The 27,970-nt window shown below is 35.3% G+C and overlaps 1 protein-coding gene across 3 annotated transcripts in view; it reads left to right on the top strand.

Moving 5' to 3' along the window:
- Nucleotides 1-27,970, top strand: part of CDK13 (cyclin dependent kinase 13) — a 121,154-nt gene that overhangs the window by 81,742 nt on the left and 11,442 nt on the right. For all 3 annotated transcript variants that reach the window (XM_070424731.1, XM_070424732.1, XM_070424733.1), the window contains exons 8-11: nucleotides 10,661-10,762; nucleotides 10,856-10,933; nucleotides 23,662-23,778; nucleotides 24,365-24,496. In XM_070424731.1, the coding sequence (XP_070280832.1) occupies nucleotides 10,661-10,762; nucleotides 10,856-10,933; nucleotides 23,662-23,778; nucleotides 24,365-24,496 (429 nt within the window). The remainder of the gene's footprint in view (nucleotides 1-10,660; nucleotides 10,763-10,855; nucleotides 10,934-23,661; nucleotides 23,779-24,364; nucleotides 24,497-27,970) is intronic.

The following is a 27,970-nucleotide window of genomic DNA, read 5'->3' on the forward strand; positions in this document are numbered from 1 at the left end:
AAACGTGTATATATAGTTCAAGGTTTCCAACTCCCAATTTTTTATTCTTTCCATCATATATAATAGTGCCTCATGGTAGAAATTGAAGGGGAAAAAATGAATTGGTCCAAATGTGCACTTAATCCAACACTTCACTTGAAATATGTTTTTTGAATGACTAAATTTCAGTTCCTATTCTTTAGGGGGAAATTCTACTTAATTAAGGCATCTATCTGCTTAGCTGATTAAATGAGATTTCACTGTAATTAGATCATTCTTTCATAATACAGTATGTGTCTGTCATACTTGAATATAAACTCACTTTTTCTTGTTTATATGTTAGTTGTCAGTGTAGACTGAGAACAGCTAAATTACCATTTCCCATCTCAGATTATTTTTATGCAGATATTTGTTCACATTGGAATAGATATGTTCCAGAAAATCCGATTTTAAAGCCAAATTTTATCAAAACTTTTAAAATGTAATGTTGGATGTGCCATGGGTGTGGTATGTTTACTGAGCCATGGTCCTCATTGCCCTGCTAAATTCACATGGGAATTTTGAGCTTAGAGGAGCAGGAAATTTAAAATCTTTGCATTTTTATATAATGTATACTGAATTTTTCTGCTTAATCAAATTTGTAAGATAAAAATTTGGTGTATCATTTTGTTTCATAAGTATCATATCCTTCAGGAATTTATATATTCTTTTTAAAATTTATCTTTTTCAGATTTGAATATTTTCAATTTCTTTAAAATCAGAGAAGTAGGCTTATTTTGATGGTATGACTTTAAGAAATATATATTGTTCCAGTAAAGTTTAATAACATAACTTGATTTCTAACACTGAAACCTGCCTTTAACAGATTGTGCTGTGTTGTCCCATGTTTTCTGGATATTGAACTAAACATACAGCAAATGATTTTTCATTCATATTTTTAAAATTATAAACAGAAAGGTAGAGCTTGACCGTAATACTTATCCATCCAAATGTCAAATCAAAGAAAATATTACTTTGAAATATTTTCTAAGTAATTAGCAATAGATAGAATAACTAAAGGATTCAAGAAATTATTATAGGGTTTATTTGTTTAAAAATTGAGCAGATTTGAGCTTGCCACTTTAATAGCATCAACTACATCCTTTCACTCTTGTACTTTTGGATATCTTTTTTGAGATTGAGGAAAACTGGATGGAGTTACAGCTAATATGGAAGAATTGAACACTGAGTGGGTATGAACAAAATGGATCTCCACTGTCATGTGTACTGCAATATAAGAAAAAGCAAGAACTACTAGATTAAAATGAGAAGGAAAACAGTTCCTTTAAAAACTTGCAGAATCATTTTCTCATTTTGAACATTAATTATTAATATTTTATCTCATTTGGCATTGGGAAATATAGATCTTGAGACCAGACCCCCAATTACTTCATTTGATTATTTTTAGTAACTATTTTAAGTCCAACTTTTCCTATGACTGATATGCCCTCTTTCGAGTTTTTATTTTACTAGATTGCTCCAATGCTTTTCTTAATGATGGAATATCTCTTTTTATGTGATTGTCCCATATAAAAAAGTATTTGCTTTCCTATTAAGTTGAAATTAATTTCATTTTCTATAGAAGAAACTATAATTTAGCACATTTGCTTTTTTAATACAAGTAACATAAAACATGTAGGCTCTAGTCCTGGCATTGCTGTTTAATCTGTTGTGGAATATTGGGTAAGTCACTTAATATCTCTAGACCTCATTATTCTCAACTTTAAGAGGAAGGATTAAAAATCTCTAAAATCCTTATTTATAAGGTATTGAAAAACATCTTTTATGGTTCTAAAAATTAACTGATCAAAATAAGTCTTGAAAACATTTGGAAGGCAATATCGCCATCTAGTGTTTTTTCATAAAACTACCATTAAAAGCAAAATTAAATTTCTTCAAAGCTCTATGTATAGGTTAAACGGTAGAGAGGTATTGCCTCTTTGATATTTATCCGAGGACTGGGTGAAATTATATTAATGATAACATTGTCACCTTAACGCTGATCTTATTACTTGTGTTCTTGCCTTTTCAATCAAGCTAGAATTGTAGTTATGCATTTATAGTAACTTTCATTAATTTTGATTTATAAAAAGATTATCCTGATCTGGAGGATGCTTCTCGTATAGATTAGTGCAGGTAGCTTTGGGAATTCTAGATAATGCAGAGGACCTTCTGAGAGACCCTGGACACTGTAGGAACCATGGTAATATAAAAGATCATTCATAACATGAATAACAACAAATAATGTGACTAAACAAGTCTCAGAAATGGAAATCTCATTTAGATTACTGATTTAATTGTAATTTAACAAGATTAAATTGTACTTTTTTGTGTGTGGCCCTAATGGAGTAGGCTACATTTTAAGCATATAAAATGGGAAAGGCAGTTTAATTCTTTCAGGTAGTGTTACCATTCCTCAGTTCCATTAATGCTGAAAACTTACAAATCTGAATTTCAAGCTTTGATCCTTTTTTGATCTCTAAATCTTTGTGTTTACTGGACATAATCTCCTCCTAGATTATCTAAGTACCTTAAACATAGTTACAAAACCTATCTTCACATTCCCTCAAAAAAGTCTATTTCTTTTACTTTATTCTCCACTTTAGTTAAAGATATTCAGTCATTCTCACATATAAATATCTCATATAGACTATTGCAAAGAAAATTTAATTGGTTTTCCTGCCTCTGTTCTTTTGCCCTAACATTCTTTTCTCCTATCTATCTATAATAATAAAAGCATAATATGCTAATTAGACCAGACAGCCAAACAACCTTCAGGACATCCTTCCAGATGAAGCCGGGCTGTGAGGGCTGGGGCTGCAAAGTCCGAGGCTGTGAGGGCCGAGGCAAGCTGCTGCAGCTGCGAGGGCCGAGCCCCTTGCACGAATTTCGTGCGGCGGGCCTCTAGTGTTCTTATAAACTACTAGTTCGGAGTTCTCTGTGCCTCCTGAACTTGTGTGACTTTTTCCTTTACCAGGTTAGGGAAGTTTTCTACCATTATTTTTCAAACACCTTCTCTATCCCTTTCTGCCTCTTCTGGCACACCTACTATTCTAATATTGTTACGTTTCACATCGTCCCACAGCTCCCTTAAGTGGTCCTCCTGTTTTTTTAAATGTTTTTTCCTTTCTTTATGTCTTGATCTTTACAAAGTTTAGTTTTTGTCCATCTAAGAATGTAGCTCATTGGTATTCGTATTTTTTTTTTAATTTAATGGTGGAGAGATTTTGTGTATTGGGTGTGTTGCTATTTTATGGAATGTATTGCTTGGAATGATTGCCCACTCCCTAGTAATAACAATGTTGAACTATTAGCACTTTCCTAAACAAGTTGGGCTCTTGACTACATTTGTGATTCTACATAAGTTGTTTCCTTTTGTATGGAATTGGACTTCCCTGTTTTATTAGTCTGACAAATTTGTGGTTTTGTGTGTTTTTTTTTTCTCTTCAATGTGCAGTTTTGACATTATCTGAAATCTTCCCTGAATCCACAGGCAACATCGGCACATCTTTCTCTATGTGTCCAGAGCATATTATTCATTCTTTTATGTAGTACATAGAGTATATTGTTATAATTTATATCTATATTGTCACCAGACTTTAAGGCTCTAAACAGCTACAACCGTGGTTGGTTGGCTGGCTGTTAGTGCAGTGCCTAGCTTAGAATTTAAGTAAATATTTGTTGTTTATAAAGAAATGAACACACTTAACTAGCATTTGTGCATGATACTATTCTTTTTATTATATTTTTTAAAATCCTCACCTGAGGATATGCTCTACTTATTTGAGAAAGAGGGCAAGGGAGAGAGAGAAAGAAAGAAAGAAAGAAATCAATGTATGAGAGACCTGGGAATCAAACAGGCAAGGTGCATGGAGCCACGCTCCAACCAACTGAATTACACCGACCAAGGCGCATGGTACTTTATTTATACTAATGACCCAGCGCACGGATTCATGCACATTGAAAGGAAATTAATCAGAAGGTGGCCAGCAGGGTGGGACTGGGTGAGACAGGCCAGACACGCCGTGGAGCCAACCTCCCGCTGCCCCTCCCTGGTGTCTGCAGAGTGAGCAGGGTCTCTCCGGCAGGTGGGATCCCTCGGCCTGGCCTGCGGGGATCAGGCCAAAACCGGCTCTCTGACATCCCCCGAGGTGCCCCAGAGTGTGAGAGGGCACTCTGCAAAGTTGCTGTTGTACAGGGTGTGGAACGCAAACACAAGTGTGCAGTGACCAGATTCGGGGCCGACAGTGCCCCAGCAACAACATAACCCACGGGCAAAGGTGGAATTGCACGGCCCCGCAAGGAATAGGGCTTTCTCCTCTCTGGTTTTGGGGTGTGTCACCTGAGAACCTCTGCTGCCAAGTCACTGCAGCTCGGCAGCTCCTGCATTGAGCGCCTGCCCCCTTGTGGTTAGTGCGTGTCATAGCGACCAGTTTGACACTTAGTATATTAGCCTTTTATATACTAACTAGAGGCCTGGTGCACAAAATTTGTGCACGGGTGTTGGGTCCCTCAGCCTGGCCTGCACCCTCTCCAATCCAGGAACCCTCGGGGGATGTCCGCCTGCTGGTCAGACATCCCTCTCTCAATCCAGTACCACTGGCTCCTAATCACTTGCCTGCCTGCCTGATCACTTACCACCCCTGCCTGCTGGCCTGATGCCCCTACCTGCTCCCCTGCCGGCCTGATCGCCCCTAACCGCCTCTGCCTGCCGGCCTGATTGCTCCCTAACTGCTCCCCTCTGCTAGCCTGATTGCCCCTAACCACCTCTGCCTAGGCCCCTGCCACCGTGGCTTTGTCCGGAAGATGTCTGGTCTAATTAGCATATTACCCTTTTATTAGTATAAGTACATGCTAGAGGCCCAGTGCACGAAATTCATGCAAGAGTAGGCTGCCGGCTGAAACCGGTTTGGCTCAGTGGATAGAGCGTCGGCCTGTGGACTGAAGGGTCCCAGGTTCGATTCCGGTCAAGGGCATGTGCCTGGGTTGCGGGCACATCCCCGGTGGGAGATGTGCAGGAGGCGGCTGATCGATGTTTCTCTCTCATCGATGTTTCTAACTATCTCTCTCCCTTCCTCTCTGTAAAAAATCAATAAAATATATTTAAAAAAAAAAAAAAAAGAGTAGGCTGCCGGCACCAGCTTCCCTCTGACACCGGGACCTGGGCTTCCCTCCAGCACCAACAGGCACCTGGGACCCAGGCTTCCCTCGAAGCCCTGGCTTGTCCGGAAGGACATCTGGCCTAATTATCATATTACACTTTTATTATTATAGATAGATGGTTTCCTTTTACAATAGTTATTTTAAGGGGGAGCAGTCCTGTGACATGGGTGGTGTGAATATCATTATTCTTACTCGAGTTTTATAAATTGAAGTTTATTCTTACTCGCGTTTTATAAATTGAAGTTTAGAAAACTGAAGTTTTCACATAGTAAGTGGCAGAGCTAAGTAAGAATTAAACTTGGATTATTTGACAGAAAAGCTACTTATTTTCATTAAATTGGAGTGCTTCCCTGGTTGGACTCTGGATGTAACCTTGATTACCTAAAAAGTATTTTACAGGTGGAGAGCTCAAGTCTGCTTTGGAGATATATGGCAGTTTTTTGGAGCTCTTTTGTAGCAAATATTGTCTGCTGAATTTCATTGTCTCTGTTATCTTATCCTTCAAATATTGTGTTTTATTTTTGCTTAAAAAATGTTACCTTATTACCAGGTTAGCAAGTGTGTGATATTTTAATTTCTGAATCTCACTTGAAGTTTCTTAAGTATGTAATAAGAAGTGAGAAATATTTTGGTAGCATTAAATATTTAAAATTACTTGGGATTTCACATGAAAGTTTTATTAGTAGAAATCCAATGACTTTACATTTTAATATTTTTGTTTGCTACATTAAGGTAGATAGTTTAAAATAAAAAGAAAGTGTTTTTATTTTTGGGTGTTAATTCCCCAACTGTTCCCAAGAAATAGTTCTGCTTTTATTTTTTAAAATGTTATTGAGATTTACAGAGGAAAATATTTAGTGGAAATTGAAATTCAGAGTATATAACATTGTCACCATTATTTCTTTTAAAAAAATATTTCTAAATTTTTTAATTGATTTGGGGGTGGGGGAGAGAAAGAAACATCAGTGTGAGAGAGAAACATCTATTGGTTTGTCTCCCTCACATGCTGCGCGCTCCCTGACTAGGAATCCAACCCACAACCCAGGTATGTGCTCCAACCAGGAACTGAACCCACCACCTTTTGTGTACCGCAGATACTCCAGCCAATAGCCACACCAGCTAGGGCAAGACCATTATGTCTTGATCTTTACAAAGTTTAGTTTTTGTACATCTAAGAATGTAGCTCATTGGTATGCGTATTTTTTTTTAATTTAATGGTGGAGAGATTTTGTGTATTGGGTGTGTTGCTATTTTATGGAATGTATTGCTTGGAATTTAACTATGAGGTTAAATTTAGTGTTCATCTATTTTTAGGTTTTCCTTTTTAAAGTATATTTGCTCTGTAACACCTAAGAACCTGACCATATGTTTTTCATTCCTGTTTTTCAATAGGAATCAGTTTTTTTGTGTGTATGTGGAGAAATTGGGTAGACATTTCTCAAAAATGTAATTTTTAAAAATTCATTAGAAAAAATAAAGCGTCATATATGTGGTGTCACATCAGTTTGTGTTTTCTTTGTGTGATCTAACCAGGACCATCTCTAGAAGTTGACAGTAGGTAGCCAAACCTAGTTGACCCAAGTTTAGAATATTCATTTTTGAGGAGTCTAGATTTTTATTTATTTGTTGGACTTTGGATGATATATTTTCATACTACAACAGTCCTTCAGTTTTCTGGGATTTAAATGTTCTCGTTTCTAAACACAGTTTCAGTGCCTTTTACTTTTGTCTTTACATTTGTAAACACAGCATCCTGATCATAGCATGGAATATTTTCTTCATAATGCTCTAAACCAGTGTTCTCAACCTTCTGGCCCTTTAAATACAGTTCCTCATGTTGTGACCCAACCATAAAATTATTTTCGTTGCTACTTCATAACTGTAATGTTGCTACTGTTATGAATCGTCATGTAAATATCTGATATGCAGGATGGTCTTAGGCGACCCCTGTGAAAGGGTCGTTCAATTGCCAAAGGGGTCTCGACCCACAGGTTGAGAACCGCTGCTCTAAACAGTTATTAACTGTGTGATTCAGTCGACCTTGTTTTTTGTTAATGCCACCTAGCAATTTGCTTTTATGATTAAAGTCCTTTTGTCTGCATACTTTCTCGATGTTTGGTTCTTTCGCATTAAACACTAAAGTGGAAAGTGATGTTTGGCACCTGTTTTGCAAAAATTTGGAATCATCAAGAAATTTTTCTTGACTTTAATAAAGCAATCTTTTTTATTGTCTATTGTCGGTGTTAACTTTTAAATGTTTATTAGCCCAGCCGGCATAACTCAATGCTTGAGTATTGACTTATGAACCAGGTCACGATCTGACTCCCGGTCAGGGCACATGCCAGGGTTGTGGGCTCAATCCGCAGTGGGGGCTATGCAGGAGGCAGCCGATCAATGATTCACTCTCATCATTGATGTTTCTATCTCTCACTCTCCCTCTCCCTTCCTCTCTGAAATCAATAAAAAATATTTTAAAAATGGTTTATTAAACTAGTTTATTAAAAAGCTTATTTAAAGTATTTTTTTGAAAAACATTTAAAACATAATTTAAACTGCTAAAATGCTCTAAATGTTGCCTAGAACTTGAGATGTAAAATAATAATCTTATTTAAACTTCTTTCTTATTAGGATTTAGTAACCTTTATGTGTGTAATTTCTCCACATAATTCAACATGTTTTTTTAAAAAACATCTAAGCCTTTACCTGTGGGCTCAGTTGGTTGGACGTCATCCTGGGCCAGTTCATTTCCTGGTCAGGGCACATGCCTGGGTTGTGGGCTCTATCCCCTGTAGGGGGCGTGCAGGAAGCAGCGGATCAATGTTTATCTCTCACAGCGATGTTTCCCTCTTCCTCTCTCTCTAAAAATCAATAAAAACATTAAGAAAACCATTTTAAACATAAAAAGATTTTAAAATTAGCTATTTACAGATAGATTTATATTAATTTAAACATTTTCTTTATTATAGATAACTCATTGCACTTTAGTAATAAGAGCATGGGTTTCATAGGCTTATGGACGCTTGAAATGTTTTAGAAAACTAGTCTTCATAATTTTCACAAATTTTGTTCTTTCACCCAGGTCGCTAATTCATGTACGTAACCTAAAGTTGCAGGCCCATAAACATTAAGGTGTCTGCCCTATGCCAGCATTGTTCAGGCTTTGTGTGTGGGGTTCATAATAAAGAATGGTTTCTGGGCCTTAGCTCGTTTGGTTCAGTTGGATAGAGCATCGTTAGTGGACTGAAAGGTCCCAGGTTCGATTTCAGCCAAGGGCACATGCCCAGGTTATGGGCTGGATCCCTAGTAGGGGACATGAAAGAGGCAGCCAGTCAATGATTCTCTCTCATCATTGATGTTTCTAGCTCTCCCTCTCCCTTCCTCTCTGAAATAATAAAAATATCTTTTTTAAAAATGACTACGTTGAGCATGTATTATTATTTTTTTTTAAAAGAATGCTCTCTGGGGTCTTTTGACTCTTTGGGAAGGTAGAAAACCTAAAATAGAGTGTTTAATACAGTGGTTGGTGTGATACAAATTTCAGAATGTGAAAATAAATCTATTGTAAACAGAAATAAGTCATTATGGAGATGGGTCTTTCACTGTGCCTTGAAAGAGGTACAGGATTTGATTGAGAAAAATAGGGAAGGAATTTCAAATTTATAATGAGATAAACATATTTTTAAAGAATGATTAAGTCCAGTTTAATTAGAGTAGTGTGATACTAATTTAGTATCTATATTTTAAAAGACCTTATGTGAAAATAAGTGGTTCTAGTAAACAAACAAAAATCACTAAGAAAGGTATTTTAATAATGTTAGAAAAGTCAAATTCTAATTTGCTATTGAACATATATTTCTTATACTATATTCCTTATTTTCACAATTTATACCAAGGTCAATCTTTTTTCCTGCTTTGGCATACTGTTACTATAGTCCTGGCTGTGATAATGCTATGATGCCCAGATCGATGGCATATAGCACAAGTATTTAAATTATTTGGAGAAATTTGGCTGGGTGCAGGCTGCTGAGGGCTTACGCTATCTGGAACTTCAGACCTATGGTTAGTAAGAGGGAATTGCTTTATAAATTATACTAGAGACCCAGTGCATGAATTTGTGCACCAGTGGGGTCCCTCAGCCTGGTCTGTGGGATCAGGCCAAAACTGGCTCTCCAACATCCCCCGAGTGGTCCTGGATTGTGAGAGGGTGCAGGTCAGGCCAAGGGACCCCACTGGTGGCATGATCAGGGCCGGGGAGGGACGCGGGAGGTTGGCCAGCCGGGGAGGGATTGTGGGAGGGCTCCATGGTGTGTCCAGCCCGTCTCACTCAGTCCTGACCGGCCAGATCCCAGCAGCAAGCTAACCTACTGGTCAGAGTGTCTGTCCCCGGTTGGTCAGTGCACGTCATAGTGAGCAGTTGAACGACCTTAGCATATCATTAGCATATTACGCTTTGTTTGGTTGAACGGCCAACCCATCGACCGGACACTTAGCATATTAGGCTTATATGATATAGGATACTCCTTTCCTTATTCCCAAAACTGATTCAGGGCTAAGCCAACCTCAAGTGAAATACAGCCTTAATGGGGCATTTCCTATGAGATGGCCTTGGCATTCTTGTGATTCAGATGATATCCAGAAAGAGGTTTAGAGTTGATCTAAACACATAGTGATCAACCTGAAGTATATATCCTAAACACGATCAGTGCAAGAACCACCTCTAACTTCTTAAGACCCTCTTTAGTCATGTAAATCAGCAGAGTGAATTGAAAACATTTTGCCAGAGAATTTGTACTGTGGTGGTAAAACTTGTCCCTAATACAACTTACTAGATAATCTCTTATATGGTAAATAAAGAGATATCAGTATATATATCTCCTCTCTGTTAGAAGGTGAAAAAGGAATCATCTGATAAAGTATTATACCTGTTGCTAGTGATTTTTTGCAGCATAGACTTCAGCTACTACAATCTACATTTCTGTACTTTCTGTTCACATACTAAAGTGGATTGAAACCAATGAAAGATTGCCAAGAGATATGCCCAGTTGAAAACTTTTGTTAGGTGTTCCAGTTGAAAGTATATCTTGCTACATATTGGTAACTTGCCAGGTTTGGTCAAAATCAACTCTATTTAAGCCAGTTAATCTCTTTAAACATTATTATAGAAAGGAAAAGCAGTACTGAACAGTGGAGGTGATAAAAAGACCTTTCTTTGGCCACATTATAATTAAAACCAGCCAATTTTTATTTTTATATATTATGGGATTTTTCAGTTAATCACATTGCTCACATGTATTTTATAATCATATATTATCTGTCTGTATTTAATAGGCATATGAAAGTGATTTTAGTTAGGATTTTAGGTTTTTTTTGAGCAGCCAAACTAATATTTCCTAAGAGAATTTCTCTTATTCTAACAGATACTAAATCTAAAGAGTTGGTGTTTTTTTGTTTGTTTGTTTTGCTTGTTTTTTTGTTTTAGTCGGCCATATACTAACAAGGTCATCACTTTATGGTACCGTCCACCTGAACTGCTGTTGGGAGAAGAACGGTATACACCGGCTATTGATGTGTGGAGCTGTGGGTAAGATAGGTTTATTGATTGGTTTAATTTACTTGAAACCTTTGTTAAGTAAAATCCATATCATTTGCTAATGATGGGTATTTTTTCCATTAGATGTATCCTTGGTGAACTCTTCACTAAAAAACCTATATTTCAAGCAAATCAGGAACTTGCACAACTAGAATTAATAAGGTAAGCTTATGATTTCATATTTGCCGAGTGGAGGTTGTTATACTCTGTAGGATATTTAAAATCTTTCAGAATGTTTTCAGAGGGAGAACAGCCTGATTCTCTTGAAGGCTCTAATGACTGCTGAATGACAGAGAAACTAGAATGCAGGCACTTTGATCTAGTAAAATTAAGGATCTTAAGGTCTCTAAATGTGTGTGTGTGTGTGTGTGTGTGTGTGTGTGTGTGTGTGTGTGTGTGATTAAATCAAAGGGCTTGAAGTAGAAAAGATGAGACTGGGAAGGAAGAATAAATATGAGGGAGGAGAAAATGAAAGGTAGATACATTTTCATTAAGTATGACAGGATGGAAGAATTAATGGTTTGGGATATTGCAAAGAAATACTCTTATTTATATCCATTTGCATATATGTTTAAATGTATCTATATATGTATACACAGCAAAATATATTCATCATGAAGCATGGGTCTTCATGATTTGAGCCCATCATATGACCTAGGTTATAAGTAATTATCATACATCAGTCACCTTTCTCTTCATCTAATATTTTAAATTTTTTTTTTTTAAAAGAGCTTTTCCGCCCTGGCCAGCTTGGCTCGGTGGATAGAGCATCAGCCTGCGGACTGAGGGGTCCCGGGTTAGATTCCGGCCAAGGGCACATGCCTGGGTTGAGGGCTTGGTCTCCAGTGCGGGGCGTGCGGGCGGCAGCTGATCCATGATTCTCTGTCATCATTGATGTTTCTCTCTCTCCCCTCTCCCTTCCTCTCTGAGGTCAATAAAGAAATATATATATATATTTTAAAAAGAGCTTTCCCTCCATATATAATACTAGAGGCCTGGGGCACGAAAATTCGTGCACCTGCGGGGGGGGGGGGGGGGGGGGTCCCTCAGCCCAGCCTGCGCCCTCTCACAGTCCGGGAGCCCCTCAGGGATGTCCACTTGCTGGCTTAGGCCCGCTCCCCAGGTGATTGGGCCTAAACTGGCAGTCAGACATCCCTCTGGCAGCTCAGGAGCCCTTGGGGGATGTCTAACTAACGGCTGAGCACTGCTGCAGAGGTGGGAGAGGCTCCCGCCACCGCCACTGTGCTGGCCAGCCATGATCCGGCTTCTGGCTGAGTGGCACTCCCTCTGTGGAAGCACACTAACCACCAAGAGACAGCTCCTTCGTCTAGTGTCTGCCCCCTGCTGGTCAGTGCGCATCATAGCGACCGGTCATTCCACTGTTGGGGTCAATTTGCATATTACCCCTTTATTATATATGCTTAATTTACAACTTGTAAGATTTGCATAAGTATTTTAAAATATGCATGAAAACGTTTAGAAAAGAAAATGAATGATATGAGACAGATACCAATATACTATGAATTTTTCCTTCAATAGACTTGTTAGATTAATAGATAACTTTCCATTTCTTCTGTAAATAATATTAGCTTAGATAACATGGGAAGCTGAATTTTTGCAGCTAGTAACTCTGGTAACTATCCCACTAGTTGAAGAGTATGATGACCAAGAGGCAGTTGTTTCCAATCTTTCATGCCAACTTTTTATTACTGTATATTTGTCATTTAATTAACAGATGCAGTGCTTTGCAAGGACTTAAAGTTTGGCAAATAGATATAAATTAGAAAGAAAAGTCATAAAAATTTAGAAGACACTCTGATTGTTTTAAATCCTTGATGATATGTATTGATGTGGTTTACGCAAGAAAGCTAATGTAGAATCCCATTCAGTGAATCCTCTGTGCAAAGAGAAAGCGTTGGCTATGTCAGGAGATTGGAGAATAAATGTTCATTTATAAATTTTATGTTAAAATAAAAATGTTTAAATTATGTATGTGTATCTTTTTTTTTTTTTATGATTCCCTCTGACCATTTTTTCAGTTTACTTACTGTTTGTTCTGATTTTATTGGATACTAGGGCATCTATTTTAATAATAAGTTCACACATATGATGCAAGCATTGTTCTAAGAATTTCATCTGAATTGGCCACATTTGAGCTCTGTAACAACTCTTTGTCTTCTTTTTATAAAGTTAAGAAAAATGGACTTTACAGAAATAAAGAATTTGTCCAGGGTCAAATAACTAGAATGGTGACAAAATTAAAATTAATATGTAGACAGTTTTACCTTAGTATCCAAACTTTTAATCAATTCTCAGTACTATGTAAGAAATAAAACTTTTTACAAAGATAGTGTGATACAAACTTCAAATTGACAAAGACAACATGAAAAATGTCCATAGGATATTAGTCCAAAAATTCAAAAGGAGAGAGATTAGCCAATAGTGTCAGGCTTTTCATTAGAAAATTTAACTTGCAGAAAGTCAAGTAAAGTTCACTTCAAGAATAAAGGATGCTTTGTTTTAGGAAGTCTGTTCTTATAACTCTACATTTTAATAGAAGTAAAATAATATGGTTATCTTGATAGGTGTTGAATAGGTATTTTCTAGAAATATAAACTTGCTAAACTGAGGAAGTGTAGAGAGATATTTCTTTAACATGATAAAAATGTGTATCACAAATTAGTAGCCTGAATAATATTTAGTGGTGAAATATTAGAAGTAAAGACAAGAATGATAAAAAGTTGTCTTCTAGTATTATTTAAGAGTATTTTAGAAGTACTAACCAGTTACCTAAGAGAATTAGAAAAGGGATCCAATAAGAGGTATAACAGTGGAAAAATGAAGGCAGTATTGTCATAATTTATATAATGACTAGAGGCCCGATGCACAAAATTCGTCCGGAAGGTCATTCAGCTGTCTGGTCTAATTAGCATATTACACTTTTATTATTATAGATAACATCACATATATGCATGCAACATAGAAAGGAATTACCTGAAACATCTTAAATAACAAGTTTGGTAAAATGGGGAAGTGTTAAGAAAATTGTGTGTGTGTGTATACACAAAAATGTGCTAATATATGTTATATAATGATACGTACATATTAAAAACAATAGCTTTTATAAAATATGAACCAATAATCACCAGTTAGAAACATGGTGGGAAAGAAGCTTTTTTAAAAACCACCACCATATATTCTCCAGAAACATTAAAAGCTATAATGTCCTGCTTAAAACTATAAAGAAGATTGAATAACTATTATATAGACATAACTTGTTTTTGACTAGGGAGACTTAATTGTTTTTAAATATGATAATTCATTCTATATCATGGTAGTTCTAATGAGAACTTAAAAAATATTTTTAAATGATGTTTGATTTTTAATATTCATCCTGGAGAGATAAATATGGCAATCATCAAGAAAATTCTCAAAAAGAAGGAAAATTTGGCATATCATATGTTAAAACAAAATTATAGTAACTAATAAGACTATTTTGTACTGGCACATGATACATAGATAAATCAATAGGATTATATGGAAAGTCCAGAAATAAACCAAGTTTATATGGACCTTACATTATAATACAGAAGACATTTCAAGTTAGGAGATTAATTGAACAGTATTTATTGATTGCTGGTTGTGTGCCAGTTCATAGGTTCTTTTAGGACACAACGAAGGGTCAAGGCTATATCCTCAGTGCCTCATAACTGGCACACAACTTCTTTTACTTTCTAGTTGAAGACAGCAAACATAAACAATAAAATATATCACGTGATTATATGTGAAAGGGGATGGAAAATGGTAGAAGGTAGTGTTGTAGGTAGAAGGGATGTCTCTCCCATAAGGTATCATTTGAGCAGAGATCTGAAAGAAATGAAGGAACAGCAAAGTAATCAAAATCCTGAGGCATGAGTGTAGGTGAGTTATTTATGAGCATGTTAGCTGCCTTAGTGTGAACCACATGGGAAAAGAAAGAAAGCTCAGTCCATCTGCTTAGCAGCGAAGTGTATAGTAATTAACAAGTAAATGGTAGATCCAAAGGTACTAACATGGAAAAGCAGCATGATTCCATGAAAAGAGCAGTTTTCCAGAAGACTATGTTTAATTTGATCCCATTTAGGTAAAACAAACACATCAAGAGACTGGAATTGTTTATCAACATGGACCTGTTTTGCTTTCCAGTTTATATATTTCAGAATGTTTTTGTTTTGTTGGTAAGATACCATATTTAAAACAGAAAGAGATGCTTCACCTTTGATTCTATAGCATTATTTTTTAAAATATGAAGAGAAAATGGAAGTTTCTGATAAAAGAAACAAGTCTCTGATTTGAAGGAGGCAGCAGAGTGTATTGAAAGGGGTGGGCTGGAATCTTACAGACCTCCGTTCTAATGACCATCAGCTACTTCCTGCTCTTGTGACTTATGGTAAGTTCCGTAGTGTTTGTTTCTTCACAAGTAAAACAGGACTTATGCTTAGGGTTATAAGAATTAAGTAAATGTAAGTTTCCAATACATACCTCCCCCCCACCCCCCACCCCTCATCTTATTTGCAGTAATGCTGGGATATTTCTGCCATCTTAAAAACAAAACAAAACACCTCAGGAATGATGAGGTCCAGAGTTTGTATTATAAAAATAATGTGTAAACTGGTCAAGAGTGGGAATACTAATCAGACTCTGTCTTAAAGAGCTTTATACTACTACAGTAAGCAGGCAGTCTGTATGTTGCCTTGTCCCAGAAAGTATCTTAGGCAGATCACAAAAGTTTTGTGATAGAAGAGCATAGGTTAAAATGTGATGGCAAGCCCTGGCCGGTTAGCTGAGTTGGTTAGAGTGTCCTCTTGATACACCAAGGTTGCAGGTTTGATCCTTGGTCAGGGCACATGTAAAAATCAACCAGTGAATGCATAAATAAGTGGAACAACAAATCGATGTTTCTCCCTCCCCCTCCCTCTCCTTCTCCCTCCCCCCTCCCCCTTCTCTCTCCCTCTTCCTCTCCCTCCCTCTCCCCCTCTCCACCTCCCCCTCCCTCTCCCTGCTTTTTCTCTCTCTAAAGTTTTTAAAAAGTGATGGAAAAAGTGAAAAGCAAAGGTGAGGACATAATGGGATGAATGAGGGCAAAAATGTTTTCACACAAGAGTCAACCCTTTTTAAGACTTCTTGCTGCCAGCGAAAGACTGTTTATATATCACACAGTGTACATTACTTATGAAATAACAGACATTTATAATCATGGAAGAAATTGAAAATAGATAGGAGTGGAAAGAATCCTGCTTCTCTCTATCCAACCTTCCCCTATTCCCCCCACTACTCTTCCCTCCAAAGCCTCAGGCTTGGATGGTGACTCAGGTGAAATTTTAAAAACATTAACGGCACAGGCTTTGGCTTTTTCAGAATACAGGAAAAGAAGGAAAGTTCCCATTTTTTAAAAAATGAAGCATATGTAAATAATAACATAAAAAAATTCCATAGACTTGTGCTTCTTAAGCAATTTTGGTCTCAAAACTTATCTACACTTTTAAATATTATGAAAGGTCCCAGGAGCTTTTGTTTATGTTGATAGTATTTATTGATATTTACCACATCTGAAATTAAAACTGATAAATTAAAAATACTTTAATTCATTTAAAAATAATAGGTTAAAAATGACATCTAAAATTGTAAAAAATCATCTTCTAAATGGAAATAAATGGTGAAATGAGTAACATTTTTATATTTTTAGAAATCTTTTACTGTTTGGCTTAGTAACTACATCTGGGATCCTTATGTCTTTGATGCACTGTTCTTACTAGTCTTTTCAAATCTTTGTGCATCTTCTTTTTTGAAACTGCACTAAATAAATGGTAATTTTTTTGCAGGTTAGTTATGTGCAATCTGAAACCAAATGAAGGAATACTTTGTACTCTAATATATTGAAATCCATTGGTCTCTCTTGCCATCTGAATGGATTTTTTACAACTCTGATGATTTTGTAAATTATATATTGGTCATTTGGAAAATATTGTATCACTGAATTGGGCATCTCTTCCACATGTAACATTTCATTATATATTATTTATTATCACCACTCTTCTCAGCAGAGGAGCCTGTAGGTATTTATTATGAAGCTGTCAATTTCATGGTGTAGATAATAAGCTTTCTAGTCTTCTGATTTTTCTCCTGAAAGCTCGAATTGTGTAATTGGCAGTAAATATTGCAGTTGTCTTCCTTGAAGTAAAAAGCTGACTTTGAACATATTTGAGAAAATGTCTGACAGATACCCAAGTCTGAATGATCATAGTTTGTAGTTGTTTTTGCAGGTAAAAGTGATCCGTGAATAAAGCGGCTACTTCAGCTTGCAACTCAAATAATTGTTCAGGTGCTTCTCAAGGTAGCTATCAGATTTTGTTGTGCAGTAGAAGTGCTTTATGAGTATTTTCTATTTCATTACTGAGAATGTTAAAAAGATATATCCTCAAAGTATTAGGTTTAATACATTAATATTTTTTACTGCTTCAACAAGTAGATTCTTAAGTGAAACTGGCTTCCGCCTTGCTCCTAGATTGTGTGGTAATGAAGAGTACTTATTGCTTTGTGTCATTGCCTTGAATCATGTTAAGGTTCTGGTAGTTTTACCCACTATTGGCTGTCTACTATCAGTAGTAAGTCAACATATTGCAAAGGGCACATAATGTCTTAGTAATACCTTCAAAGTGCCAGGCCCTTGAAGGGCCTAGGGGACACCCAGGGGTTTTTGGACCCCAATTTTGAAAACTGCTGCTATATACCAATCTCACATGAGTATTGATGCAGGACAAATTAACAAGTAGAATGCAGCATGTTAATAAAATATTAGTACTTTTATTAGGCCTAGGTGGCATTCCTTTTCTGAATGTAAGGATAATCAAGTATTAAGGAAATCTTTTACTACATTAGTAGCTTAGGGAAGGAAATGCAGATAATGATTATAAGGTTTCTAAAAATTAAACTGATTAAACTAAAGCATCCTTTAAATATTTAAACCCATAGTAAAAAGGAATAAAAAATGCTTCCAGAATAGGATATGTGGCCGAATTTTTGGGTACCAGTAACTATCTTTATTATGTATTGTTTTCAAACGAAAGTCATCATCTTTCCCAGTGGTAAGCAATGAAAGTACTCCCATTAAAATCAGAAACAAAGCAAAATTATCCAGTATTGTGTAGCACATCATTATCATTCTTACATTGATTGGAAATTACTACATAATGTAACATGCCATAATGATAAAGAGGTATACTCATTTGAAAAAATGGATGAATTCTGAGTACAGGTAATACAATTATAAACCTAGAAAGCCTCAAAGAAACAACTACTAAAACTGTTAGGAGTCATAGGATCTCAGATGGCTGCCTAAAATTTTCATGTCAAATTTCAAGCTTTTCCTACAGTAAAACTTTCCTACTTACTGCTTAGGGAATACAATAAGGATGGGAATTTTTAAAAAGTAAAAACAAAACAAAACACACACCTATAAAAAGAAATATATAAGCCATAGCCAGTTTGGCTCAGTGGATCGAGCGTCAGCCTGCGGGTCCCAGGTTCGATTCTAGCCAAGGGCACATGCCCGGGCTCGAACTAACCCCCCTCCAGTGGGGGGGGCGTGCAGGAGGCAGCCGATCAAGGATTCTCATCATTGATGTTTCTATCTCTCTCCCTTCCTCTCTAAAATCAATAAAAAATATACATTTAAAAAATATATAAGATCTAATTGAAGAAATATATATTAAAATGAATGAAATATAAAAAGTTTAATATTTTTGTGATAGAAATATTAAGCTTTGTAAGGATAGCAATACTTTCGGAATTAATCTATAAATTCAGAGCAGTAGTTGAATTCCAATAGGATGCTCTTCTGGAGTGTGGCAGTATTGATTCTACATTTTAGCTGTAAGGAAATTCTGAGAAGACTAATTAGAGGAATGGGTAGGTAGAGGGGTTTGTCCTGTCAGCCTCATAAAAAATGTAGAACTCATATAGTATTGACATCAGAATATATAAGTCAGGTAATAGATTTCAAAATTAGACCTCAAATATTTGGGGTTTAGCATATGATACATTTTAAGACATTTTCAGTAAATATTTTTGGATAGCTGGCTGATCATCAGGCACAGATGTTGCTAATATGTAGTTATCAATTCCTATCTGCTTCCCTAGATTCTAGTAACTTTCCATGCCTCAATATGTCTATTCCATCCTGAATGCTGGTACCAATTGATAATTTTAAGACTTAGATAATTTCCCACCACATATATAATGAAGTAATTAAAACTCTAGCTAAGAGGTATTGAAACTGATATTTATTATAAGGCTATTCATGGGCCAGGATGCTAGCTCATTTAATTTCACAGCTCTTAAGTAAAATTAATCTGTTTTATGAAAGAAGAAACAGATTCTTATGCAGTGCAATTTGATCATTATTACATAGGATTCAGTTCTAAAGTTTGTCTTCATTGTACAGTTGACCGTTGAATAACACGAGAGGTTGTGGCACCGACCCCATATGCAGTCAAATTTGAGTATAAATTTTGACTCCCCCAAACTGAACTACTAATAGCCTACTGCTGTCAGAGGCCTTGCCAAATAACAGAAACAGTCAGTTAATAAGTATTCTGTTACATATATACTGTACTCTTACAATAAAGTAAGCTAGAGAAAAGAAATGTTATTGAGAGTAAAATACATTTACAGCATTTATTGAAAAAAATCTGTATAAGTGGACTTGTGCAGAACTGGATTGTTTAAGGGTCAATTTTAGTTAGGCAAACTGCCTCTTAAAACTGAATTGTGTTGCCCCTGTTTATCTTCCAGGTAAACCTCCCTGAGCTCTAAATTCTTCCTGTACTGATTTTCTTAGTCTTCCTCCTAAATGTCTAAATTTGGCCACTTCATACTTTTGCCTGAGTACTTCTCTTTGCCATTAACATATTTCTTTTTTTTTTTTTAATATATTTTATTGATTTTTTTACAGAGAGGAAGGGAGAGAGATAGAGAGAGAAACATCGATCAGCTGCCTCCTGCACATCTCCTACTGGGGATGTGCCCGCAACCCGGGTACATGCCCTTGACCGGAATCGAACCTGGGACCTTTCAGTCCACAGGCCGACGCTCTATCCACTGAGCCAAACCGGTTTCGGCATTATTAACATATTTCTTATTCCCTTTCCCACCTGTATATTGTTTAAAGGTCATGATTCCCAAATAATAATTTAATAAGACAAGCGTACATGTAAACAACTAAAATACAAAGCAGGATGAAATAGTATCAAAGGAAACAAGTAGCATGCACAGAGCAATCATTTTGAGTAGTACTGGGGATAAAGAAGACTTCTGTGAATGGATTACTTTTTATCTGACCCTTGAGAAGTGAAAAAGATTCAGCTAGGTAGCATCTAGGGCAGTGATGGTGAACCTTTTGAGCTCGGCGTGTCAGCATTTTGAAAAACCCTAACTTAACTCTGGTGCCGTGTCACATACAGAAATTTTCTGATATTTGCAACCATAGTAAAACAAAGACTTATATTTTTGATATTTATTTTATATATTTAAATGCCATTTAACAAAGAAAAATCAACCAAAAAAATAAGTTCGCGTGTCACCTCTGACACGCGTGTCACAGGTTCGCCATCACTGGGCTAGGGAGAAAGGACTATGAGCCTCAGTATGGAGGCATGGTTGGTCTGTGGGGAGAGCGGAATTGGGAGATGAGACTAGGGAAGGCAGTTTGGGACCAGATTATAAAAGGCCATGCTCCTAGTTTGGCTTTCTTTCCTAAAAAAGAAAAGATTGGGAGTGGACAACGAATAAGACTTTGGTACTTTTCTTAAAGCTTGGGCTTATAAAAATCGAAAACTACAGTAGTCCCCATTATCTGTGGTTTCAATTTGGTTACCCTCGGTCTGAAAATATTAAATGTAACATTCTAGAAATAAATCATAGTTTTAAATTATGTGATGTTCCTGGTAATGCAATGATGAAATCTTACATCATCCCATTCCTTCCCATGGGGAACATGACTCATCCCTTTGTCCAGGGTGTCCACACTGTATAAGGGTAAGTGCAGGGCAATAAGATATTTTGAGAGAGCCCTCGCTGGTGGTGTTCAGTTGGTTGGAGCATCATACCATATACAAAGAAGTGGCAGGTTCAATTCCTGGTCAGGACACATACCCAGGTTGTGGGTTCAATCCCTAATCAGGGTGTGTGCAGGAGGCAGTCAATCAATGTTTCTTTCTCACATAGATGTTTCTCGCTATTTCTGTTTCTGAAATCAATAAAATTTAAAAAATTATAAAATAAATTTTTATTAAAAAAAGGATTTTTGACCAGCCAGTGTGGCTCAGTGGTTGAGCGTTGACCTATAAACCAAGAGGTCACAATTCAATTCCCGATCAGGGCATATGCCCGGTTTTAGGCTTGATTCCCAGTAGGGGACATGCAGGAGCCAGCCAATCTGTGATTCTCTCTCATCATTGATGTTTGCATGTCTCTCACTCTCCCTTCCTCCCTGAAGTCATTAAAAAAAAGAAAGGACATTTTGAGAGAGAGAGACCACATTCATATAACTTTTATTACAGAATAGTGTTATAATTTTTCTATTTGATTATTAGAGTTGTTAATTTCTTGCTGTGCCTAATTTATAAATTAAACTTTACCATAGGTGTGTGTGCCTGTATAGGACAAAAACATTGCACACAAAGGGTTTGTTACTATTCCTGGTTACAGGCATCCACTGGGGGTCTTGGAACATATCCCTCATAGATAAGGGAAATTATCGTATATTGAAACAAAAAGCACAGTTTGGTTGACATATAACTTTAAAAGTGTGAGAGGTTCTCTTACATAATGTGTTTCTGAGATAGCATTCTGAAGCCCAACTAAAGAATGGCAATTTCAGTTGTGAAATGCTTATGCACATTGGTGCATACATTTATATTTATGTGTGTATAGAATATTTTTAGTCAGCAATACATGGGCCTTTTCTTTTTACATTTAAATACCAGCTGACATTTTACATACTATATACATTATCCTTGAGATTTAGTATATTTAAGTTAAGCATATTTAACTAATTTTTTATCTGTCTATTACCAAAATCTGTTTTTAACTATTTACCAGCTGGAGTTACCTATTAGTTATTGCATTTTTTAAATTATTGTAACAAAGACTTACTAATTAATAAAATAATTATGAGGGTTTTCGCCCTGGCTGGGTGGCTCAATTGATTAGAACTGTTGTCCTATACACCAAGCATGTCAAACTTGCAGCCCACAATGAATGTTTTTGCGGCCCAGCCAATGTAATGGTATGTAAGAAACATTTTAATAAAAATTTTGTAACTTAATTCTTACAATATCCTGTTACACATAATTATTAACGAACTACAACGTTCAATAATGACTGATTACTATAATCGTGTTGCATTCATTTCACTTATGCGCCTTACGCGCAGGCGCACTATTTCTCTCCACTCTTACTAGCAGTGAATATTTCAGCAGCCCATTGCCACGTCATTAGTCTTGTACTGACTTGTTTGGTGTGTGCAACAGGAAATAATTCGCCTTTGGAGGACAAGAAAAATAGGTTTATTTGTGATATGCTTATTAATCTGTGCAGTTATTCATTGTCTGGTAAGTTAATGTTCAAAAATACTAATTTTTATTAAAATGTTCTCTATTTTATGTTAACAATGACTCATTTATTTCAGCCCTTTGTATTCAGCATGTCTCTATTGAAATAAACCTACGTTTCTATGAAAATGGAAGGTGGTTGTTTTTTTGCGGCCCACATAAACTTAAACCTTGTTTATTTGGCCCATGTTAGCCTTTGAGTTTGACATGCTTGCTGAACACCAAAAGGTTGCAGTTTGATTCCAGTCAGGGCACATACCGCGGATGGGAGGCAACCGATCGATGTTTCTCTCTCACATCGACATTTCTCTCTTTATATATATATATATATATATATATATATATATATATATATATATATATATATATATAAAATCAATAAAAACATGTCCTCTGTTGAGGATTATTTAAAAAATATCTTTTTAAAAAATTAGTATTTGCCGAAACCGGTTTGGCTAAGTGGATAGAGCGTCGGCCTGCGGACTTAAAGGTCCCAGGTTCGATTCCGGTCAAGGGCATGTGCCTGGGTTGTGGGCACATCCCCAGTGGGGAGTGTGCAGGAGGCAGCTGATCGATGTTTCTCTCTCATCGATGTTTCTAACTCTCTATCTCTCTCCCTTCCTCTCTGTAAAAAATCAATAAAATATATTTTTTTAAAAATTAGTATTTTTAAGGTACAGATAAGCAGAGAGTAAAGCAGTTAAAATTTCTTAATACCTTGAAATCTGGCACAATTTTAAAGAACATACATGTTTCAAGAATGTTACTTTTAGGGTCCACCAGTTGACAGAATTTAAGTCTTTATTTACAATGTACTTACCTTCCTGAGTGTAGTATATCTGTTTCTGATTTTATCGCAAACTTCATTATATTTATGAAAAGTGGTAAATGACAGGTACCTATAAAACCAGAGAAAGGCATATACTAAACTCTCTTAATTTATTGGAATAAGTTTTTTATTTTGTTCAACATATGATCAACATATTTTGAGTGTTACCTTTCAGATTTGATTTTATAAATAAGAAGGTTTTCTTTCTAGGAATTTGAATGTTGGAGTATTAGAAGTATCCACGGAAAATAAATTGATTTCTTAAAACAAGTAATTATGTTGGGATGACTGAAATATTTAATAAAATTTCTATAATTATATCAGGACTTAAATGAGTTGATGTTTTGTATAGCAGTTGTATTATTTTGTCTGTGTAGTTTATAGTGATGTACTTCTTTTTGTGTGTTTAGCCGTATATGTGGGAGTCCATGTCCTGCAGTGTGGCCCGATGTAATCAAACTACCATATTTCAACACCATGAAACCAAAGAAGCAATATCGTCGAAAGTTAAGAGAAGAATTTGTTTTGTAAGAAGGGGATGCTTAAACATCCATATTGCATTGAATGTTTTTTTGTTGTTTGTTTGTTTGTTTGTTTAGTTAATTACTCTGAATTCTAAATGTTACTCAATTCTCTGTTGACTAAAAGTAGATCTATCACAATTATTCTGTGTCATTTTATTTTGAGTTTCCCTTTGCTACATGCAAATTATCATTTCACCACCATTATGGAATCAGTGGTTTGTGTTTGTGTGTTAGATTTGGTACTTACATAAGAAAGAACTTTTACATTATTTTAAATTTTATTGAAACATCTTTCAAGTTCCTTGAGCTCAGGTTTTTATTTTTATTGTAGGAAACTATTCTGTTCAATTCTTAATTTATAACAGCAAATTGCCCATAGAGTAATAAAATATACTCTTTGCCAAAATTAAAATTGTTAGAATGATAGTTATAAAAATATGTGTAAGTATTTTTCAAAAGAAAATTGATATTTACTGGAATAAAGTATTATTAACATGGTATAAAATGCTAGTACTTGAAATAAGCTTCTAAAGAAACATTAAACTTGTGTCAAAGACCATGAATGACTTTTTTAACCCTCTCATGTTAGTATTCCTGCAGCCGCACTAGACTTATTTGATTACATGCTGGCCTTGGATCCTAGTAAGCGCTGCACTGCAGAACAAGCTCTTCAATGTGAGTTCCTACGGGATGTGGAACCCTCAAAAATGCCCCCACCAGAGTAAGTGACTTTTTATTATTAGATCCCTTATATAAAGAAACTGGATAGTTTTAATAACATCAGTATATAACTTTCAGAAGCTTTTTCATGGTTAAGTCAAAAGAAATAAATAAAAAGAAATAGAATAACAGTATAAAATATGTAATTTGCATATCTAGAATGCTTAATGTTCAGCTAACCGTAAGACTAACAAAAGTAGCCTTCCTCTAGCCAATTTTATTAATATATTTTAATTCAAAGAACACATTTCTGCTGCAGCTTATTGTAGTACCCATACTACTGCTTATACTATTAGTTGGTGTTGCTAAAATTTTGAGTGCTAATGCTAAACATTTTTCATGTGTTACATTCATACTCAGGTGAGTATTATTATCATCATCACCATTTTACAGAAGAGGAAGCAGGCTTAAAGAGGTTAAGAAACTTGCCCAAGAATACAAATATAGTAAAGGGTGGACCCCGCTCTCAAATTCAAGTTTGTCCAATAAGAGAAAGAAGTTCTAATATATTCCTTGGCAAACTATATAATAAATTTTTTATATATATAATAAAATTTTAAATCATTGGATAAAAGAATATTAGTATCAAAAGCCTGTATAAAATAAGTTCATTGTCCAATGGGGGGGCTGTGGAATGCATAGAGTTTGGGAGTCAGAATAGCTGGGTTCTTGAAACTTTACTCTCTTGTGGCTCCTATACTTTCTCTAAGATTGATTTGGGGAAAGGGGAGAGGACAAAGCAGATTATTTGGTTCTTGGCAAGATCTAGAAACTTTGCAGGGATTTTTAAAATAATTTAAAAGATGCCGATGAGCGTCATAAAGCAAGCCTGTGCGTACAATAATAAAATATTTCCATGTAATACAATTAACATATTGTAAATGAACAAACATGGGCTTTGGAGTTCAAATCTTGACTCTTTCACTTATCACTTAGATTGGGTTTACTATATTTCTGTGAGACCCTCATATTCAGCTTCATTGAGTTTTTGCTGTATACAAATAGCCTTTGTGGAGATGATTTGAAAGGCTTAAAGGATATATCATCTGACATATTGAGGGACCTGAATTATTCATTGTTGAATTGTCTCATGGATTTTTGTTGGGTTTGCTTATCAGTAGCTATTAGCTGTCATGAAACTTTGGCTCTAGTATCCCTTTAAAGAATTTTTTTCAACTTTGGATTTGAAAATTTTTCTCATTTACATTAATATAGAAAAAAATAATACAGTGAGCATTCATATGTCCTTCACCTAGATTTAACAGTTAATATTTGGGCATATTTGCTTTATCACTCTATGTAAACTTTTATCTGAACTGTTTGAATAATATATTGTGGAAGTGATGCTTCATTTATAAGTGATTCTATAAGAACTAACACTAATTCTGTATAAAGCATAAGAAATTTAACATTGTAATATTTAATAGCCCATAGTCAAATTTCTCCACAATAATTTTCTTTTATACCCCCCCCCCCTTTTTTTTTAGGGCAGAGCTTACATATTTCATTTAGCTGTCATGTGTTTTCAGTCTTGAATCACTCTTTGGATAAGATTTTTATGACATTGACACTTTTGAAGAGTCCAAGCTAGCTGTTTTGTAAAACATTCTAAAATCCGATTAATTGCTTTCTTAATATCAGGATTAGAGTAACATTTTTTTTATTTTTTTGTTGCAAGAACTAGCTAGGTAGTAACGTGTGCTTCCTGCTTTATCATATCAAGAGGAATATAATGTCATTTTTCTTATATTGATAATGTCTAAGTTGATCTAAATTGATATCTTGGTTTAGGTATTACACATGAAAGAATTCTGGTAAAACTGTATGAAAGTTCAATTTTAATCGACATCTAAACTTTTTAAATCAATGGTTTAAATAGTTGCAAAAGATGTAATTTTCAGTCTATCATAAATGTTGACACTTAAATGGAGCAGTTACATCACTCTTAAAAATATATTCAATGAAGTAAAAATATCTTATCTTTATATTCACAAACATTCCCTTAGAAAACATATGAAGAGCTCTAGTCCTTTGGCTTAGTGGATAGTCAGCCCATGGACTGAAGGGTTTCAGGTTCGATTCCGGTCAAGGGCACATACCTTGGTTGCAGGCTTGATCCCAGGCCCCAGGGCCACATGCGTGAGACAACCAATCAATGTGTCTCTCTCACATCGATGTTTCTCTCTCTGTCTCTACCCTTCCCTTCCATTCTCTCAAAAACTCTGGAAAAATATCCTTAGGTGAGGATTAACAACAATAAAAATGTATGAAGAAACTAATAATTTGACATTGCTCTTTTTTCATTTTGGACTTACATTGCTTCTGCAGATTTTTAATGCAGCATATATTTTTGCTTGAAAGCATTAATTGATTACCTTGTGATACATTTTTAAAACAAATATATGTGTACATATATAAATGGAAATTTGATTTTTAAAATCTGACTACAAAGTTCTTTTTCTTCTTAATTTGTCATTGCAAATATTAATAGCACACATTTCAGTTAAGAAAAGGAAAAAAAATTAAAATTTGTTGGAAATGCAACCTAATGAAATAAGTAGGGCTAATTTCCCCATGTAATTTGCATACCTATCAATTAATAGTACTTATTCTAGATTGCAATAGTTCCACATTAATTTTAGTATTATTTTAATAAGTACCCTTGTAAACAAGCATTTGAGAATAGGTGGAGTTTTGTCATAGTTAATCACTGAGTTTTAAATTCCCTCCATATTATATCTCCAAAACCACATAGTAATCGGTCATCAAAAATTATTTTAATGACCTGTCAGATATAAACTTAAGATTTTTTTCTCCTTTAATGTTTTTGACAGTAAATCCTGGAAACTACATGACTTGCCAAAAGATAAGTTATTCAGTCATTAACCACTTAATTTTTCAAATTTTGGGAAAGTAAGCCAAAGAAGCTTTACGAATACTTACTAAAATACTTATTATACTTGTTACTTTTTCTTTTTATTTATACTTGTTTAATCCAGTATACTTAGAAAAGGTTAGGAAGTCAGCATGTCATTCCAGTGTTACTTTGCCAGTCAATTTATTAAATTGTTTCTTATTACATTTTTAAACTACATGTGTTTTTTGTCAAAACCTTGGAACTATAGATGTATTCCCTTCAATTTATGAAAAGTGTCTCCCACATAACTTAATTGAAAACACTTCATATTATCAAATGTAACACCTAAGTTCACTGTTTTTATCAGAACATACCTGACTATATTTTGTTCATTAAGAATAAACATTAATACACATTTTGATGAAAACTCTGTAAACCAGTAATAAATTATGGGATATATCACTAAGGCAGTCAGGTAAAATTATAAAGATGTCAATCTAATATTTAAATAAAAAAGTTATATAAACAATATTACCTCATTTTGTAATATGAAATAGATAATTAAAATTATAAGTTATTTATGAGCTAAGGACGATGAAGAAAGGCATGGCATTCCTT

The sequence above is a fragment of the Myotis yumanensis genome, unplaced genomic scaffold (assembly GCF_028538775.1).
Source record: "Myotis yumanensis isolate MYYU_CA2020_CCGP unplaced genomic scaffold, mMyoYum1.0.hap1 SCAF_9, whole genome shotgun sequence".
In the NCBI taxonomy this organism is placed as follows: domain Eukaryota; kingdom Metazoa; phylum Chordata; class Mammalia; order Chiroptera; family Vespertilionidae; genus Myotis; species Myotis yumanensis.